Consider the following 20552-nt stretch of genomic DNA (forward strand, 5'->3'; position numbering starts at 1 on the left):
ATTTATCACCAGGCACTTGCAGGTGATAAAAAATCAGTAGCTAAGGTATAAATAATGTGCCCCTTTTTTATGTGAATTTTGTTTTTCGTATTTAACAATTTTCACATTTTTGCATTATTTTCGCACTTTTCCGCATGCGTAAATATCATGCGGAAAACTTTGTGAATGTCAACATGGTCTTATTTCCGTCTGAAAGTTTCTGACTTTTGTTTACCGCCATACGATAAATGATGCCCATTGTCTCATCAAGCTCTACAATTTACTGCTTTTCCATGTATGGCCAATGAGATGCAAATAACTCTGACTGCAATGCAAATTGTATGTTTCTTATCACATGCAGCTGCTGCATTTGCTCCATCTCCAATCTGCATAAACTTTGCATCAACTTGGAACTATTAGCATCCCACTGACTATCCCTAATGATAATTATTCCTCCCCTCAGAATTCTCTAACAGGAAGTGATGATGTTTCTCTATTTGCAGGGCGGAGTCCCGGCATCAGGACCCTCTCAGAGACTCGTCTCTCTGTATCCACAGACTGTACAATGGATGATGATGTCACTGGACAAGAGGCTCCTCCAAATATTGCCCCAGTCTCCCCTCATCTGTCTAACCCTAGGGTGTCTCATACCCAGCAGAGCTTTCCCCCTGCTGGAGGGTCTCATTCCTGTTCCACCTGTGGGAAATGTTTTATTCAGAAGTCACATCTGGTCAGTCATGAGAGATCTCACATGTGTAAGAAGCCCTATTCATGTCCTGAGTGTGGGAAATGTTTTGGAGCTAAAGTAAACCTTGTCAGACATGAGAGATCTCACAATGGTGAGAAGCCATTTTCATGTGATAAGTGTGGGAAATGTTTTAGGCAAAAATCACAACTTATCTCACATGAAAGATCTCACACTGGTGAGAAACCGTATTCATGTACTGAGTGTGGGAAATGTTTTGGAGATAAAGGAAACCTTGTCAAACATGAGAAAACTCACACTGGTGAGAAGCCATATTCATGTGCTAAATGTGGGAAATGTTTTGTACAGAAATCAGATCTGCTGAAACATGAGAGAACTCACACTGGTGAGAAGCCACATTCATGTGCTGAGTGTGGGAAATGTTTTGGAGCTAAAGTAAACCTTGTCAGACATGAGAGATCTCACAATGGTGAGAAGCCTTTTTCATGTGATAAGTGTGGGAAATGTTTTAGAAATAAAGCACACCTTGTCTTACATGAGAGAACTCACACTGGTGAGAAACCGTATTCATGTGCTGAGTGTGGGAAATGTTTTAGGCAAAAATCACAACTTGTCTCACATGAGAGAACTCACACTGGTGAGAAACCGTATTCATGTGCTGAGTGTGGGAATTGTTTTACAGCTAAAGGAAGCCTTGTCAGTCATGAGAGAACTCACACTGGGGAGAAACCATATTCATGTGCTAATTGTGGGAAATATTTTAGGAATAAAGCACACCTTGTCAGACATAAGAGAACTCACACTGGTGAGAAACCGTTTTCATGTGCTGAGTGTGGGAAATGTTTTGGGCATAAATCACACCTAGTCTCACATGAGAGAACTCACACTGGCGAGAAACCATATTCATGTGCTGAGTGTGGGAAATATTTTAGGAATAAAGCACACCTTGTCCGACATGAGAGAACTCACACTGGTGAGAAACCGTATTCATGTGCTGAGTGTGAGAAATGTTTTGGGCATAAATCACTCCTTGTCTCACATGAGAGAACGCACACTGGTGAGAAACCGTATTCATGTGCTGAGTGTGGGAAATGTTTTGGGCATAAATCACTCCTTGTCTCACATCAGAGAACTCACACTGGTGTGAAACCTTATTCATGTGCTGAGTGTGGGAAATGTTTTGGGCATAAATCACACCTTATCTCACATGAGAGAACTCACACTGGTGAGAAACCGTATTCATGCACTGAGTGTGGGAAATGTTTTGTACAGAAATCAGATCTGCTCAAACATGAGAGAACTCACACTGGTGAGAAGCCGTATTCATGTGCTGGGTGTGGGAAATGTTTTCTACAGAAATCAGATCTGCTGAAACATGAGAGAACTCACACTGGTGAGAAGCCATATTCATGTGCTGAGTGTGGGAAATGTTTTGCACAGAAATCAGATCTGCTCAAACATGATAGAGCTCACACTGGTGAGAAGCCGTATTCATGTGCTGAGTGTGGGAAATGTTTTGCACAGAAATCAGCTCTTGTCAGACATGAGAGAACTCACCCTGGTGAGAAGTAATGATCAGTGAAACAGCTTTTCCTTCAGTGAACCTGGCCTTGCCTGTTAGTGGCTGCTGCACACTGCGCTCCATCTACCTGACATAGCCGGAAGTAGGGAGGATGGAGAGCACCAGCCAATAACAGGCTTGTTCAGTGTTGCTTATCCCTCTATCATTACCGGTGAGAAGCTCTATTAATGCACTGAGTGTGGGAAATGTGATGACCTTCAGTGTTGTTTTACAATGTTTACTTTATTCTTAATAAAGTGCACATGGATGGAAGCATCTTTACACAGAATCCCGAGGACTCTTTCACGCTAGTCAGTGAATTGATTTAATAAAGCATTATAAATATCCTGAACAGAGGAGACATGATGAGATAAACACAAAAGGACGCTATTCTAGTTTAGGGGACCCAGCAGGAAACCTCATAGGGAGCAGTTCTCCAATCACAGCATCCTCTACAGCATAAAGCATTGTGATTGGCTGAATAGTGTATATAATATATATATATATATATAATAATAATAATATAATACAACCAGAAACCTTGCAGTTTGAGGGGGGTGCTGTCCACCCAATCATGTTAGTGGAATTTCCCTATGAGGGTTCCTGCTGGGCCCCATAAATTAGACTAACGCCTACTAAAGTACTAACCCAGAAACACGCACAATCCTGCGAGACCCAAGTAATGTCTCTTTGTACATATATACAGGAGCTAACCGTGCCTGAAGGGCGACCACCTCACACCTCCAGAAATACATCCAACACAGAGAATGGTCATGGCCATAACCAAGGCCGGATTTATACCTCTTCTGCCCCAGGCCTAGTATGTTGGGGCTCTCCAGCTATGTGCAGCAGCGCCCCTTCTATTCCATGTGCAGCCCCCTCTACCATGTGTAACATCCATGTACTGCAGCCCCTCCCATTCCATGTGCAGCCCCCTCTACCATGTGTAACATCCATGTACTGCTGCCCCTCCCATTCCATGTGCAGCCCCCTCTTCCATGTGTAACATCCATGTACAGCAGCCTCTCCCATTTCATGTGCAGCCCCCTCTTCCATGTGTAACATCCATGTACAGCAGCCCCTCCCATTCCATGTGCAGCCCCCTCTACCATGTGTAACATCCATGTACTGCTGCCCCTCCCATTCCATGTGCAGCCCCCTCTTCCATGGGTAACATCCATGTCCTGCTGCCCCTCCCATTCCTTGTGCAGCCCCCTCTTCCATGGGTAACATCCATATACTGCAGCCCCTCCCATTCCATGTGCAGCCCCCTCTACCATGTGTAACATCCATGTACTGCTGCCCCTCCCATTCCATGTGCAGCCCCCCCTCTACCATGTGTAACATCCATGTACTGCTGCCCCTACCATTTCATGTGCAGCCCCCTCTTCCATGGGTAACATCCATGTACTGCTACCCCACCCATTCCTTGTGCAGCCCCCTCTTCCATGGGTAACATCCATGTACTGCTGCCCCACCCATTCCTTGTGCAGCCCCCTCTTCCATGGGTAACATCTAGGTACTGCTGCCCCACCCATTCCTTGTGCAGCCCCCTCTTCCATGTGTAACATCCATGTACTGCTGCCCCACCCACTCCATGTGCAGCCCCCTCTTCCATGTATGTACTGCTGCCCCACCCACTCCATGTGCAGCCCCCTCTTCCATGTGTAACATCCATGTACTGCTGCCCCCTCCCTTTCCATGTGCAGCCCCCTCTTCCATGTGTAACATCCATGTACTGCAGCCCCTCCAATTCCATGTGCAGCCCCCTCCTCCATGTGTAACATCCATATACTGCAGCCCCTCATGTACAGCTTCCTTGGGCATCAGGTTTCCTTTTTCATGTGTTACTCCTCATTTACATTCTGCTCTTTCATATGTAGCAACCCGTGTTTCACATCTTAGTGTAAAGAACTAAATAAATGGCCTAAACTGTTTTCCTCCATGCACAGATCATGCCCCTTAGTCCTTTGCACAAGCCTAGGGACAAGATTTTAGTATTGACTTCTAATGAATTTCAACATATTAATCAGATCTCCTTTAAGGTGTCTTTTCTCCAGACTAAATAAGCCCAGTTTATCCAACCTTCCTTGGTAAGTGAGACCTTCCATCCCTCGTATCAGTTTTGTTGCTCGTCTCTGCACCTGCTCTAAAACTGCAATATCCTTCCTGTAATGTGGTGCCCAGAACTGTATTCCATATTCCAGATGTGGCCTTACTAGAGAGCTGAACAGGGGCAATATTATGCTAGAATCTCAAGTTTTTATTTCCCTTTTAATTCATCCCAAAATTGTATTTGCTTTAGCCGCAGCTGCTTGCATGGAATACAATTATTTTACTTGTTGTGAACGGGTGCTCCTAAGTCCCTATCCAAGCTTGATGTCCCCATCTGTATTCCGCTTACTTTGTATGTTTCTGGAACAAGGGTGGGCAAACTATGGCCCGTGGGCCACATTCGGCCCACCAAGCTATTTTATCTGGCCCGCTGGTGCAGGCGATTCAATGCTCCCCCCCCCCCCATCCCCCGTAGGTGAACTGGTGTTGTGGCGTCACGGATACTGGCCGCAGCTCACCTTCAGGATGCGGAAGTATGTGGGTTCCTGCAGGGCTACGGGAAAATGGTGTCTGAAGCTCTGCACTGGGGACTATTTGTGTCTTCAGTGCAGGGCTCCGGGCGGCATTTTCCTGTAGCCCTGCACTGCCTGTTAGCACTGGACATGTGAAGATCAGGGAGAGGTGCTGGATGCCGAGAGTCACCTGCTAGAGACACCAGGTAGATTGCTTTTATTTTCATGGCATTGGAGACATTAGAGGACAGTATCTTAGGGGTGGGGGATGGCCTGCTGGCATACATCAATTAAAGAACACATTAGGCACAGTTCCCCTTTAAGGGCAGGAAATACTGCTTTATTTTTATGTGATTTTTGAGATGGAAATTATGCCAAATGTGTGTATCTTGTGGGAACACTGCCGCATTACGTGTATTTTGTGGGAACAGTGAGGTTGATTCATTAATTTGAGCAGCCCAAATTAAAATCTCAGCGCGCACGCTTTAGGTGGTAGTGCTGCATAGCGGGCACTGGTAACTGACACATGCTCCTTTTAAATAACGGGCACTCTGTTAATCCTGCCCTGAGTCCCGTCAGATCCTGTAGCTTTTTAGGAAGGGATCCCCGCACTTTGATTGGCCCAATAGGCTGCCTATCATTTGATTATATGGTACAATAAATTAACATTGATTGCTCTGATACTGTTGAGCCCATGACCATTTTTGTGCATTACATGTAGTAATAGGCCTGAACTTGGTTCACTATTTTTTTCCATTCCAAGGGTTAATAAACCAGAAGCTAAATCTATGAAAATGAGGCATGATCTGCAAATCCATGCACCAATGGCTCTTTTGAAGAGTAAATAAAAAAACAAAACACTTTTATCTGGCTGAACAAACACTCCTGACAACAAAATAGTGGTGAGAAGATAATTATTTTGTTGGGAGCTGAATGACCCAAATTTTACATCACACTGATATGGCTGCTGTGCACAAGTCGACATTTAATCCTATAAAGTGAAAATAAAAATGTGAGACTCCAGGAAAGCCCTGTATACCATTGTTACTACACATACTGTACCATTCCTTATCTGCTGAGTTTATTTACACTTCAAATTATCTGGGAAATTTGATGATGTTCCTCCAATATATGTGCAATGGAATAATATATGAGAAAGAAGCATTTCCCAGGGTGTGAATCAGAAGTTTTGGCCTACCACACGGTCACAGAATATTATACAAAGTCAGCTGAATTAGGTAGAGAATGCATCTGTGATGATGTTATTTTGTGTATAACTGAGTGGCTCTGATTATTAGGCTCGGTAAGATTGGATAAAGGCTGGCTTACACATTAATAATTCCTTTTATGTTGTATTTCACTTAAAAATGTTACTAGATTTGAATGTTAGAGGTATTACGATCATTTCAGTGACTACTTTTTATTTGTATATACTCTGTATACAATAATGTGAATACATTATTTTCATATGTACAGAATGGAATCGTTATTTTCATTTTATAAAAGAATATCATCAATTCATTTCTTGTCTGTATGGTAGAGTTTGCTCTATAGAAATTATACTTGCAATAAATTACTATATATTTTGCAGATGTCACCAAGTTGGGTTCCGCAGGTGCTGTTTAGGAGGGTGGACTCTCCAGTTTCCTGTGGGCTGGCAATGTACCAAGATAGGCGCTGACTACTCTCTAGTTGCCTGTATCCCCAGGGTGGCTTTACACCTGAGAGGTTATCATGTCTTGTGAGTCAGGCGTCTGTTATCTCTACTCCTCCTTTTGCATCCTGCTTATACAGGCAGCATCACACTGCATCATGGGAGACTATAGGAATTTCTTCCTTGTATTCAGTTATGTCCATGACATTGTATTTTAGAATTAGATATAGCAGCCACACTAGGTTATTCCTGAAAAACAGAGCACTTACCTGTCAAAACTAGGTGAGGTTAGAAAAATTGAGCAGTTACCCGCAGAAACATGTAAATTAGCAGCCACACTAGGTGATGCCTGAAAAATTGAGCAGTTACCTGCTTGACTTTCAGCATCTGTATGACACTCAGGCCATAAACATTGGCAATAACCTACTCAATAAATATTTGACTTTCAGCCTCTGTGTGACACAGAGACCAGGGCGACATGAGGCCTGGAGTAACTGGCATGCGCCAGGGTATAATAGGTAAAAATTAGGGATGGGACAAATCCACAATTTCTTCGAATCCGGATCCGAATCTAAAAAGGTTCTCGAATATCTCGAACCTTTCGAATCCCGAATCTAACGAATCCTGCACATAAGAATTGTGCGATCTATGGTATAGTTGCCCGCAGTATAGGTAGCTAGGTAAAGGTGTCTTCAGTATAGCTAGCAAGGTATAGGGGCCTTCACTATAGGTTGCAAGGTATAGGGGCCTTCAGTATAGGTTGCAGGGTATAGTGGCCTTCATTATAGGCAGCCGGGTATAGTGGCCTTCAGTATAGGCAGCCGGGTATAGGGGTCTTCAGTATAGGCAGTAGGGTATAGAGGCCTTCAGTATAGGTAGCAGAGTATAGGGGGCTTCAGTATAGGTAGCAGGGTATAGGGGCCTTCAGTATAGGTAGCAGGGTATAGGGGCCTTCAGTATAGGTAGCAGGGTATAGGGGCCTTCAGTATAGGTAGCAGGGTATAGGGGGCTTTAGTATAGTTATCAGGCTATGGGGGCTTCAGTATAAGTAGCTGGGTCAGGGGGCTTCAATATAGGCAGCAGGCTATGGGGGTGCTTCAGTATAGTTAGCAGGCTATGGGGGGATTCAGTATAGGTAGCTGGGTAAGGGGACTTCAATATAGGCAGCAGTCTATGGGGGTGCTTCAGTATAGGTAACAGGCTATGGGGGGCTTCAGTATAGGTAGCAGGCTATGGAGGGCTTTAGTATGGGTAGCAGGCTATGGGGGGCTTCAGTATAGGTAGCAGGCTATGGGGGCATTCAGTATAGGTAGCAGGCTATGGGGGGCTTCAGCATAGTTAGCAGGCTATGGGGGGATTTAGTATAGGTAGCAGGCTATGGGGGGCTTCAGTATGGGGGGGCTTCAGTATAGTTAGCAGGCTATGGGGGCTTTAGTATAGGTAGCAGGCTATGGGGGCTTTAGTATAGGTAGCAGGCTATGGGGGGCTTCAGTATAGATAGCAGGCTATGGGGGCTTCGTATGGGTGGCACATATCCTCCTCCCTCCCCCCGCAGCCTCCTCCGCTCATCCCCCTGCATACATAAGGAGAAGCAGCCTCTCACCTCCAGCATCAGCGTGGAGCCCGGAGCGGCAGACTTCTCCCTTCACTTCCTAGTTCCCCCTAGTGGCCACCGGACCGGCTCTTACTGATGACGCGTAGTAAGAGCCGGTCACTAGGGGGAATAAGGAAGTCTGCAGGAGGTCTGCCGCTCCGAGCTCCACGCTTGAGGTGAGAGGCTGCTTCTTATTTATGCAGAGGGCGAGCGGAGGCGGCTGCGGGGAGCGGGAGGAGGACAATTGCGAGCCGGTGAAGCGGCGGATGCGCGACGATGCAGCGTCGGGATTCGATTCCTAATATTCGAGGGGTTTGTGGATTCGCCGGATTCGTCGTCCCATCCCTAGTAAAAATCCAACTAAATTTGGACCTTATTACACATCAGTGCTGTAACCCTCTAGTATCCATGACTCAATTATCTTTACAAATGTCCAGTAATCCACACTGCTGTGTGCCAGGTGATTTTGCTTTTCTGTCACGATCTCTCCTGCTGCACTGAATGTCCTTTCTGACAGGACAGGACTTCCTGAGGTGGGGCAAGCCAACAGCTCCATGGCAAATTGCGACAGCTCTGGCCACAGGTCAAGCCTACACACTCAGAAGTCCAGAGGCTCCTCAGTCCTCAGACTGTTCACAGTGATCATTAATAGTGCTGCTCATACTGAGTAGCTTCGATTACGTAGCTACTCGGAAATAGAATTGAAATTAGCCAGCGCTGACCACGGGAGAGAAGGGGTTAACTTTACCGTGCTGCCTCCTGGATCTGATGCACTTCACTTGCATTCCACATCACTCCCACTCTTTTTCCTTCTGGGTTGAAGGAGGAAGCATCGAAGTAACGTGGAGATTGATGTGAAACGCAAGTGGAGCTTTTTGGATCCAGGCGGCACAGGTAAGTTAACCCCCCATCTCCCTTCGTCATCGCTGGCTAATTTAAATTTAGATTCCGAGTAGCTACATACTCGTAGCTACTTGGTATGAGCAGCACTAATCATTAACCCAAGGTAGCCGGATACCTGCTGGTTGAGGCTTTCCCTGAGGATGGATCCAGAAGCACCCTGTTGAGGCTTTGTGCAGAAGATGGATCTCATATCAGACATGATCGCTACCTCACCTTTAGCATGAAATCGCGGTGTTATTGCAGGCGGGGGACTGTTACTGGCACCGCTTTGGCTTATGTTTTTTTCCTATAGTCTCACAATTAAATCCTTTGCAGGTCTCCAGACAGAATTTATGCTTCCTCAATCCCAACTTTTCACCTACCACAGAATATTCCATCTAATCAAAACCTATAATATACAGATACCTCAGTTGCCTGCCCAGATACTTACTTTATTAAACTTCAAAGGTTCGCATAGAGGAGATATATCAACATGGTATGAAACTTTCCACATGACCACATGCTCCCCTCTTAAACGGCTTGCTCTCAGCTGGTCCAATGAACTTAATATTCAGATATCACTCAAACAGATTATTTCTGCAACTACTATGATTTTAAAACTATCTAAATGCAATTCCCATTGGGAGCAATCCCGCAAACTCCTATACCGATGGTATTATACCCCAAGTAGGCTGGCATCCTTCTTGGTCGGTAGATCTCCTCTATGTTGGCACTGTCTTTCTGCTCGAGGAACGTTATTACATATGTTCTGGGAGTGCCCATTCATTTTTGCTTTTTGGAAACAAGTCGAGGCCTTGATAAGATTTTTAAAATATAATTTCAAACTCTCCCCTCAATTGGCCGTACTATTGGTGGGATTAGAGGAACTCCCTAAACAAATTAGACCTCAAATAGCTCATACTCTTCTCACAGCTCTGTCACTGATCTCCTCCAACTGGAAATCAGTAGACCAAATTTGTATTGTACAGCTGAAATACATAGTCACGAGAAACCTACTTATGGAGCAAAAAAAAAATCAGAAATAGAATGTCGGGGGTACATATAGTTTTAACATTCCAGAGTCATGGATGGGGAACTAATATATTGTAAACTACGAGAATGAAGATAGGTCTTTTTTGGAGTAGTAGCAACATATCTAGAAAGTTCAGAATTTGGACCAACGAATATATGTTTTGTTCTGTTTAGGATTATTGTTTCATGTTAATATCTAGGTACTATAACTAGGTCTCTTCCTCTATCTGTTTGAACCTACCTAGTCCACCAGATGATATGACCTCTTGTATCACTTTGCATGCCAGCAGTCTCCCCAACTACGTACAAAACTAGGGCCCTCTAACAGGTGAGCAGCCCCCGGGGAACTTGCTTTTCTTGCTTTCCCTCACCACCACAGCCATCATCCTCCTCCTCTGACTACTCTTCAGACTCCTCCCTCTGCCCATGTACAGCCAATGACAATGGCCCCTCTTCAAGTGGAGACAGCATGAACTCATCTTCCTCTTCACACTCCAGCTCATCCATGGCCTGGCCAAGGACACAACACGCTGCACGCTCCAGAAAAAAGATGTAAGGCATGATGTCACTGTGACTGACCAGATTAGTGGTCTCCTCAAAATGCAGGCATCGCAGATGAGCACTAGGGGTGATCAATGATACGCAAATACTTATGAGTTTATGCAAATGTATGTAAAAAATGTGTATGCAAATATATGCAGTTTGAAAATGGACCAATCAAGTCCCACCCAGGTTTAAATTGATTGGTCCAATTTTAAGTTGCATATATTTGCATACAAATTTACATACATTTGAGTAAATTGGTAGGTAAAAATAACCCACCTCCTCAGAGACTGTCCTAACAGCCAATGCAGACAGATACTCATTAACAACACATTGCTGCTGGTACAGCCGATCCAACATGAGCAAAGTTGAATTCTATCTGGTGGGGCTTTCACCTATAAGGTGTCTCATGGCATTTTGTACTGCCGCTGAAGCTCAGTAAGGTGAGTCATGACCGTGTAGGATCATCGGAAATGTCCAGAACTTTCCTGGCCTGCTTCAGGATGTCCTGGAATCCTGAATGCATGTCCGCGAAACATTGCACAATCAGATTCAACATGTGTGCCATACATGACTAAGAACATGTGTGCCATACATGACTGAGAAGGCTTTTTGATAGATGCCCACCATGCTGGTATGACTTTATTATTATTATTAGCCATCATTGATTTATTACTATTGGATGCTAGATTAATATACCATTTATTATGTGTTTATGATTGATTTCTGGCAGCAGGGATTAGTTCTTGCCGTTTGTTTTAATTGATTTTATTTCATCATGTTGAATCTCATTATGTCTTTATTATCAGATGTTGAAATTGTTGAATAAAATATTTTGTATTTTTTCAAGTGGTGCTTGCCATGGGGGCTTTCTTTCCTCTTCTTTAATAGTATATGTAAGCCATACATGGCACGAGTCAATCGGACACTTTTCAATGCAGCCAACAGATTGGTACCATTGTTGTACACGAAACCTCAATACTGAGGTTTTGTGCTTTCATCCACTCCTGGGCCTCTGTTTCCAGAGACAACATCCGCAACACAGCATGAAACCATTGCACCTGCAGAGTGGGACAGACTCTAGGGAGCTTGGAGGCCACGGTGGAAGAGAAATGTGTAGCGGAAGAGGAGGACTCAACCGAGGAAGAGACTGCAGTGGATGAAGAGTAGGAGAAGAAGTGGCTGGCCTGGCTGCACATTAGTGGTGGCACAAACTCCACTTGACAAGGCAGCCAGGCAGTCCTTCTTTCCCCACCTTATTTTCCCAGTGGTCCGGGAAGGTTATGTACGTTCTCTGCTCGTGTTTCGAAGACCATAAGTCTGTGGTCAGATGGACCTTAGCCCTGACACTGTGTGCCAGAGATTGGTTGACCTGCCGTAGCACATGCTGGTACAGGTCCAGAATTCCGGTTTGGGAAAAATATCTCCTTCCTGTTACCTTCCACTGTGGTGCAGCAATGCCTACAAATTTTTAAAATGTCTCCAATTCAACCAGCTGATGTGCTAAAAGCTGACAAGCTAGCAGTTCTGGCAAACCAGCAATCAGACATTTTGGAAGAGGGTTACTTGGCACCCTAATTTTTTCCACTTGAACATCTGAGGGATGGAACATTCTCTTTGGCAATGAATGTTATGTGGGCAGCAGGGGCATAGCCATAGGCATTGCAGAGGTAGCGACCACATCGGGGCCCTTGGGCCAGAGGGGCCCCGCAGGGCCCTCCCTCAACTACAGTATTAGCTCTCTATTGGTCCTATGCTCATAATAATCACTTCTATAGATACTTTTAATAGTGGTCATTAACAAACTGTTCCCATCCCCTTCTTGCACCTCTGACACTGTAGTTGCCATTGGAAGATTTTGGTGCGACTTATCAATTATTATGTATAGAGTGCTTGGGGGGGCCCCATTGTAAAACTTGCCTCAGGGCCCACAGCTCCTTAGCTACGCCACTGGTGGGCAGGTGTCACGGTCAGTTACCTGTCCAGGCGAGGGGGGGGTGGCACATGCGGATGCTGGCAGTCGTCCTGGGGGGTCCCGGCGGGCCTCCGTGCAGGGTGGTCTGTCGGTGCTCGCCGTTGCGTGGCATAAGCGTTGGTGTGAGGGCCGTGCACGCGCGCGCAGGGACGTCTGTTTTATGCATCTGTTTTCGTGCGTGTGTTTGCGCATGCGCGCGTTTGCGTGTGTGCATGCACGCGTAACACGTTGCGCCGTGCGCGCGTGATGCGCTATGCGCCAAAAGGCCTACTTAAGCCTGGAGAGCCCAGACCTCTGTGCTGTAGTATTGCAGCTAGTTTGGTTCCCGTGACCTGACATTCTGTCTGCCTGTTTACTGATCCTGCTCCATGCTGACCTTGGCTTGTCTGACTATCCGCTCTGGCTTTGACCCCTGCTACGTACAACTACCCGCTCTGCTGCCGAACCTTGCCCGTCTGAGAACCCGCCCTGTTGCCGAACCCTGCTTGTCTGACTACCCGCTCTGTTACCGACCCCGGCCTGTTCAAGGATCTGCTTTCCTGTCTACTCACTACAGGATCTGCGTGTCAAGACCAACACTGGTGTACGGGTCATTGCAGTACCAGACCCATCCTGCGGAAGTCTCCAGTACCGGTCTACTCCAACTACTGGTTCTGCGAGCACTTCTGCCCCGTATCAACCGGATTGCCCTGTTCCCAGCTCAGGGCCTTTGGTTGGTAATTTGCAGGAGTTGCTGCCCTCAGCAAAACGGTCTCCATAACTCCAGGTACGTGAAAGTAGGCTGGAAGGCAGAGTGGAGGACTGCTTGGAATAAGGGAGAGGAGGAGGCATAAGGTGGATCATAAGGATGCTGGCTTGTGCTTTGAGTGCTTCTTGTCTTAAGGGCTTCATGCCACAGGGCATTGTGATTGGACACAAGTGCCTTCTCAGAGTCTTCCCACGACTACGTTTCTCTTGACACAGGATGCAGATAGTGTTAGTTTTGTCAGCAGCAGACACATAGAAATATTCCCACACTAAAGAGCCTTGTTGAGCTGGTCTAGTACCGGTAAAAGTGACCGGCGCGGTGGCCGTATGACACTGGTGACGTTGTCACACCCTGCTGTTTGCCTCCTGTGCCCTGTGACCTCTCCCTACCTCCTACCCTTTTCCTCTCTGTGAGACTTGACCTCTCCCTCTGAACTCTCCTCCTCCTGTTCCTCTCTTGTGGGTACCCATGATCCATCCATCACCACATCATCAGCACCCTCATCATTGCTTACAGCTAAAGCTCACAGTAGGCTGCAGCAGCAAGGACATGACACCTTGTGGTGACCTGGGGACTTGTCTGAGGGTCTGCCTTGCTCCTCTCCTTCATCTGATGGCAAGAACACTTGTGCGTCCCTCTGGTTCATCAATGACTGGCGAAATAGCTCCTCTGAGCAATTCAATTCTGTTAGGCCTGGGGCACACCAAAACCCACTAGCAGATCCGCAAAATGCTAGCAGATTTTGAGACGCTTTTTCTTATTTTTCTGAAGCGTTTCAGCTAGCATTTTGCGTTTTTGGGTAGCGGTTTTTGTGTAGCAGATTTCATATATTGTTACAGTAAAGCTGTTACTGAACAGCTTCTGTAACAAAAACGATGGCAAAACCGCTCTGAACTGGCGTGTTTCAGAGCGGTTTGCGTATTTCCTATACTTTACATTGGAGGCAGAAACGCCTCCGCAATCCAAAAAATGCCTCAGCCTGGGAGTATGGGTTTAAGCAAAATGCCTCCCGCTCTGGTAAGACCCACCCCATTAAAATACATTACCCTAGCGTATCCGCAGCCGCAAAAATGCCTGAAAACCCGCTCGGTGTGCACCAGCCCTTAGAGTGGCTGTGATGGTGGAGGCGGTGTAACAAAAGGTTCACCACAGCAGAGGAGGATGAGGAAGGTGCAGGAACGTTGGCAGCAGAACAGGTAGAAGAGGTGAACCACCTCTTCTGCATTCTGGAAAGTAATGGCTTTCTTCTGCAGAAGATCACATATGCCACGGCCACGGGATGTCTCACCACCATGAACCCTAGAACCTTCATGCTTTGGCTGGCCTTTGCTTTGTCATGTTTGGTTTTGTGAGTGACCAGCTAAGGAGTCAAAAATGTCTGCGACACTTATCTCCAAAAAACTCACAATATGGTTAGGTGACAAAGGTGTGTTGTTGTTCTAACACTGTACAATAATCACTCAGTGACACAAAACTCTGTGACACTATATTTCTTTAAAGGACACATTGGGCTTGATTCACAAAAGGGTGCTAACTCAGTTATCACGCCTAAAGCTTTTATTGATCGCGTGCAAAGTTTAGCGCTAAACCGTCGCACTGGGTGCCCCTAAACCTGGAACCTGTGTCTATTGTTTCATTATTTCACCTCCGGAACAGAGATAATCATCAAGGATCTACCAACAGACTGTGTCCTGAGCCCATAAAGAACCTATAGGTGCGTACACACACACTACGGAAGCCAACGACGGGTCCGTCAGACCCTCCCGCTGGGCGGACTTTCAGCCGACAGTAGTGCGTGTGTACAGTCTGTCAGACAGACTGATAAGGCTGTTCCTGAACGATCCGCTGAGCGTATGGTTCAGGAATAGCCTTATCAGTCCGCCAACAGTGCATACACGCACTAATGTCGCCTGAAAGTCCGCCCAGCGGGAGGGTCTGACGGACCCGTCGTTGGCTTCCATAGTACGTGTGTACGCACCTTATTACTTTTCAGGTGAGGTTTGGGAGGATTGGATTGATTTATAGCTTATGTGTGGAGGGGGTAGAGATGACTTTGGCTCTTTCTGGTTCAGCCACACACAGGATGGGTTGATTTGAAACTCCCTCCCTTCTGCCACACCCTTCTGAAATCATCCCCACTGCTCTCCAGTGACCAGGAGGTGGGCGAGTTCATATAACCCACTTTAAAGGACAACTGTAACAAGAGGGATATGGAGGCTGCCATATATATTTTCTTTCAAGCAATACCAGTTGATTGGCTATCCTGCTGATCCTCTGACTGTGATACTTTAAGCCTTAGACCCTTAACAAGCATGCAGCAGATCAGGTGTTTCCAGCATGATTAGCCACATTCTTGTATCTGGTGTTATTCAAACACTACTGCAGCTAAATAGATCAGCAGGGTTGCCATGCAATTGGTATAGTTTAAAAGGAAATAAATATGGCAGCCTCCATATTCTTCTCAGTTCAGTCGTCCTTTAAATGTACATACAGAAACAGAACATTTATATTGCGCTTTTCTCCTGGTGGACTCAAAGTGCCAGAGCTGCAGCCACTAGGAAAAGCTCTATAGGCAGTAGCAGTGTTAGCAGGGCCGGGTTTCCCACTAGGCACTGTAGTGCCTAGCACTCATGCAGCAATCAATGCTGTCCCTACAGCTAAGTTAAAAGCTGGGATCTTCGCTACAAGAATAAAGTCTCTTGCGTAGTTACATACACCGCATAGAGGTAGCCCAGTGTCGTATGTGTCCAGTACCAGTACGGTCTGCGCCCAGGGCTGTGGAGTCGGTACAAGAATCTTCCAACTCTGACTCCTTAGCTTATGAAATCACGACTCTAACTCCGACTCCGGGTACCAAAAATGGCCCCGACTCTGACTCCGACTCCTTAGTCTAATACTTAACAGGGCTGTGGAATTTGTACAAAAATCACCCGACTCCTGACTCCGACTCCTCAGTTTATGAAATCAACGACTCCAACTCCGGGTGCCCAAAATTGCCCCGACTCTGACTTCTCGACTCCAACTCCGACTCCACAGCCCTGTCTGCGCCTGCACAGTACAATCCTGGTGACGTCAGCGGGAGCGAGGACTCGGCCGTGCAGGCACAGTGGTTTTCCGACTTTAAAGTCGTAAATACCAGAAGTGAACCAGAGGCAGGGACAGGAGCATCAGTGAGTGGCTACACATGCACAGGACATCTGCGGGGGACCATTAGAAGCCCCTGGTAAGTTCAACTCTTTTTCCACCTACCCCCGACAGTAGTCCTTTAAAGATGAAGTCGCGATATTCACCCTTGATCTTAATGGAACAATAAGGAACGGCATCGGCAAGGACCCGCCCTTGTGCTGTGAAGAACTGTGGAGTAGAGATGTCCCAAACGGTTCACATGCGAACTTATAGGTTTGAACAACGCGGGTTCGCATTCGCATCGGGTTGTGAACTTCATGCCGGTTCAAACTGCTCCCTATACTACATCTTTGGGCTAAACTTTGACCCTCTACATCACAGTCAGCAGACACATGGCAGCCAATCAGGCTGCACTCCCTCCCGGAGCACCCCCCCATACAAGGTAGCAGCGTCGGCCATGTTCTCACTCTGTGTGCTGCTGAAGTGCTGTTTTAGTGAGAGAAGAGAGAGAGGTTGCTGCAGAGATAGGGAAAGCTTAGTTAGGCTCTTGTTAGCTTGCTCCTTGCTGATATTTGTTGCTGAAAAGCACCACCAACACAGCTCTTTTGAGAGCTAATGTTCTTGTAATGTGTTTTTTTTTTTGTGTGGCCCACTGACACGGCATATACAGCCCTGTCTGTTGCAGCTGGCCCTTGCTAATTGCTATACTGTGCCAGGCCCAGCACATTCAGTGCCTAGTGTGACTGCTGCACATTGTATTATAATACCAGTCACTGCATACCTTTCACTGCATCTGTGTGACCGCACACTGTTTTATATACCAGTCACTGCAAACATTTCACTGCATCTGTGTGACCGCATGCTGTTTTATATACCAGTCACTGCATCTGTATGACCGCATGCTGTTTTATATACCAGTGACTGCACCTGTGTGACCACACAGTCTTATATAGCAGTCACTACATACATTTTACTACATCTGTGTGACTGCACGCTGTTTTATATACCAGTCACTGCATCTGTGTGACCGCATGCTGTTTTATATACCAGTCACTGCACCTGTGTGACCGCACGCTGTTTTATATAGCAGTCATTGCATAATTTTCACTGCATCTGTGTGACCGCACATTGTTTTATATAGCAGTCAGTGTATACCTTTCCCTGCATCTCTGTGACTGCACATTGTATTAGTCAAGTCAGTGCATACCTTTCACTTCATCCCCCCCCAATATGGATAAAACAACAGACAGAGCCCTAAGCAGGCCACCCGGCAGGTCTGTTCGAGGACGTGCTGTCGTGATTTCGTGTGGCCCTCAACCAAAGTACAGTGTTCAGAAGAAGGTATGTGCCATTAACCCCCAATATTGTCAGGACGTAGTTGACTATTTATCACAGAACACCTCAGCTTCTGAACGGAAGCATGACATAGCTTCCTCCTCCTGCTCTCATCCTGGCACCCCACTTAACACTCCGTCGGCAGCCATCACCAAAGTGCCATCATCCCAGGGTTCAGCGGTGTGGACATTTTTTTGTGTGTCTGCCTCAGATGAGAACAATGCCATCTGTACTCTCTGCCACCGGAAATTGAGCCGTGGAAAGACCAAGATCCGCGTAGGGACAACTACCTTACGAAGGCACATGATGAAAAAGCACAAACTGCAATGGGATGACGACCTTAGGAAAATCAACACACAAAAGCAAAGCCACACACCGCAGTGGAAGATAGCAGGCCGTAATTATTTCTCAAAAAAGGCGGTACCCACACTGTACCGTGATGTTGAAAGGCAAGTGGTGTCATCTCTGGCACACAGCTTTGGGTCAAGGGTCCATCTGACCACGGATGCCTGGTCTTCAAAGCACGGTCAGGCTTGCCCGAAGACTAAGTCAGTCCCCACACACAGCATCTCTGCCTGCACACTGTGTGACTGCCTGCCCCAAGACTAAGTCGGTCCCCACACAGCGTCTCTGCCTGAAGACCAATTGACTGCCTTCTTCGCCACCACCAACAGGGTCCTGGACTCCAGGTGGATTCCTGAATTTTTAAGGCCGCTGCTACCAGCGGCTACTATAATAATTTTTCTGGTGCGTGTACATGCCTGCCTAATATTTCTGCCTGCACTGCGGCTGCAACAACTAAACAAAAGGCATGTACATGTGTCAATTCCCCTTCGTGATCATTACCTTGCCGCGGTGAAGGGGCTTGCGTATCCCACTGAAGCAATGACCGGATATATGAGTGTGTTGGGGGGCACACCTGACCCAAGAAGATAATAAGGTCGTTGCTTCATTGTGGACAACCAAATTTGATCAGCTGGATACTCAGTCACTGTTGTTCTGTCAATGAGCTACCTCAGCCCGACCATATGGGCTTGAAAACTGCCATCGCCTGCACTCTCAAATGGAAGAAACAACAGTCTCTGGAGCTCAACTGTGAAATATATGAACCAGGGAGTCGACCAGTCCACACCCGGATCCTTGAAGGTGCAGCAATCCACATCAGTAAGTACAAAAATGACTGGGTCTCCACCTGGATGAATGCAGTTATAGCATAAATTTATTGCACCATAGTAGCAGAAAAACACGACGTTTCGGCCAGCAGGCCTTTATCAAGTGTTACAAAAACAAGTAAATACTCACAATTATATATTGCACTTCATGATTAAAACTCACGCCCTAAAAGGGCGGGCACATACTTAAAGAACAAATGACCAGGAAGTTTTTTTAAAGGGCCAGCATAGTAAATGGAAACCTTTACAAAAAGCATTTTAAATTGAATTCCTCATTCAGTCCATTGGGCGCTAAAGTATTTAGCTTATTAATCCATCTATGCTCGCATCTAAGCAAGGATGTCTGTCTGTCCATTCCCTCTGTAATAACGACTTTTTCAAGTACACACCATCGCAATTCACCGGCCATGTGATCACAGTCATAAAAATGTTTTCCTATAGGAGAATCAAATTGCTTATTAGGATTATCATGGTACTTTCTATACAAATGGATGTTACTGCGATGCTCATTAATTCTCACTCTAACCTCGCGAGAAGTTTGACGAACATAGCCCATCCCACAGGGGCATTTTAAAAAATAAACTACATTTGATGTGATACACGAAAAGTGGCCATTAATATTAATTTTATAGCCCCTAGTGGGATGTCTAATGTGGTCACCCCTTATAATGCTGGAACAATTCTGATAATTCAGACAAGCAAATGTACCCATCTTCTGTGGCAGAAAAGTGCTTTGACGTACAGTACGTTTCTTGATATGCACTCTCGCCATGGTGTGCACCAGTCCAGCACGGCCATCACTACACAAACAGCTGTTTGGGGTGCGTTACACAGAGAGTTTGGTCTGTCAGTGTGAAGCAGTACACTATTTACACTCCCTGATCCATGTATACACACGCAAGATGTTTTCAAGCACTTTAGGCCTCCAATTTAGGAATGCAATGTGATTTCTGCCCTTTAGGGATTATAACCCTGCTGTGCGTCAAATTCGTAATTTTCCCCGGGACTTTTGGCATGTATCCCACTCCGCCATGCCCCTCCAGCTGTTAGACCCCTTGAAACATCTTTTCCATCACTTTTGAGGCCAGAATTAGTGTTTGTAGTTTTGTAAGTTCGCCTAACAATTGAAGTCTATTGCAGTTCGCGATGATTCGGCGGTTTGCGAACTTTCTCACAAGTTCGCGTACCAAAATTTGCGGGTTCGTGACAGCTCTACTGTGGAGAGATAACATGAAGATATGTTAGCGAAATGTTGTGTGCCCCAACAACCATCTGTTCCTTGCCACAACTCGACACGCAACGGTAAGGGGAGGGTCAGTGGCGTACCTAGGGCATTTGGCACCCGGTGCTGGGTATTATAAGACCCTCCCCCCCCCCCCTCAAAAAAAAAAGTAAAGGAGCAAGTGTGGCATACTAAGCGTGCCACGGCAGGTAATGCCAGGTATAGGTGCCCCCAGTGAAGGTAGTATAGTTGCCCCAATATAGCTGCCCCCAGGATAGGAAGCATAGCTGCTGCCCCCCATGTAGCTAGTATAGTTGCCCCCAGTTTAGCTACCCCCAAGATAGGTAGTATAACTTTCCCCAGTGTAAGTAGTATAGCTTCCCCCAGTGGAGCTAGTATAGTTGCCCCCAGTATAGCTAGTATAGTGGCCCCCAGTTTAGGTAGTATAGTGGCCCC

General features: G+C 46.3%; 1 protein-coding gene across 1 annotated transcript in view; it reads left to right on the forward strand.

Annotated features, from left to right (window-relative positions):
* LOC137537022 (uncharacterized) overlaps positions 1-20552 on the forward strand; it is a 135884-nt gene that overhangs the window by 73567 nt on the left and 41765 nt on the right. The window contains exons 18-19 of the mRNA XM_068259178.1: positions 483-2253; positions 8885-8955. Coding sequence (XP_068115279.1) covers positions 483-2253; positions 8885-8955 — 1842 coding nt within the window. The remainder of the gene's footprint in view (positions 1-482; positions 2254-8884; positions 8956-20552) is intronic.

The sequence above is a fragment of the Hyperolius riggenbachi genome, chromosome 10 (genome assembly GCF_040937935.1).
Source record: "Hyperolius riggenbachi isolate aHypRig1 chromosome 10, aHypRig1.pri, whole genome shotgun sequence".
NCBI lineage: Eukaryota > Metazoa > Chordata > Amphibia > Anura > Hyperoliidae > Hyperolius > Hyperolius riggenbachi.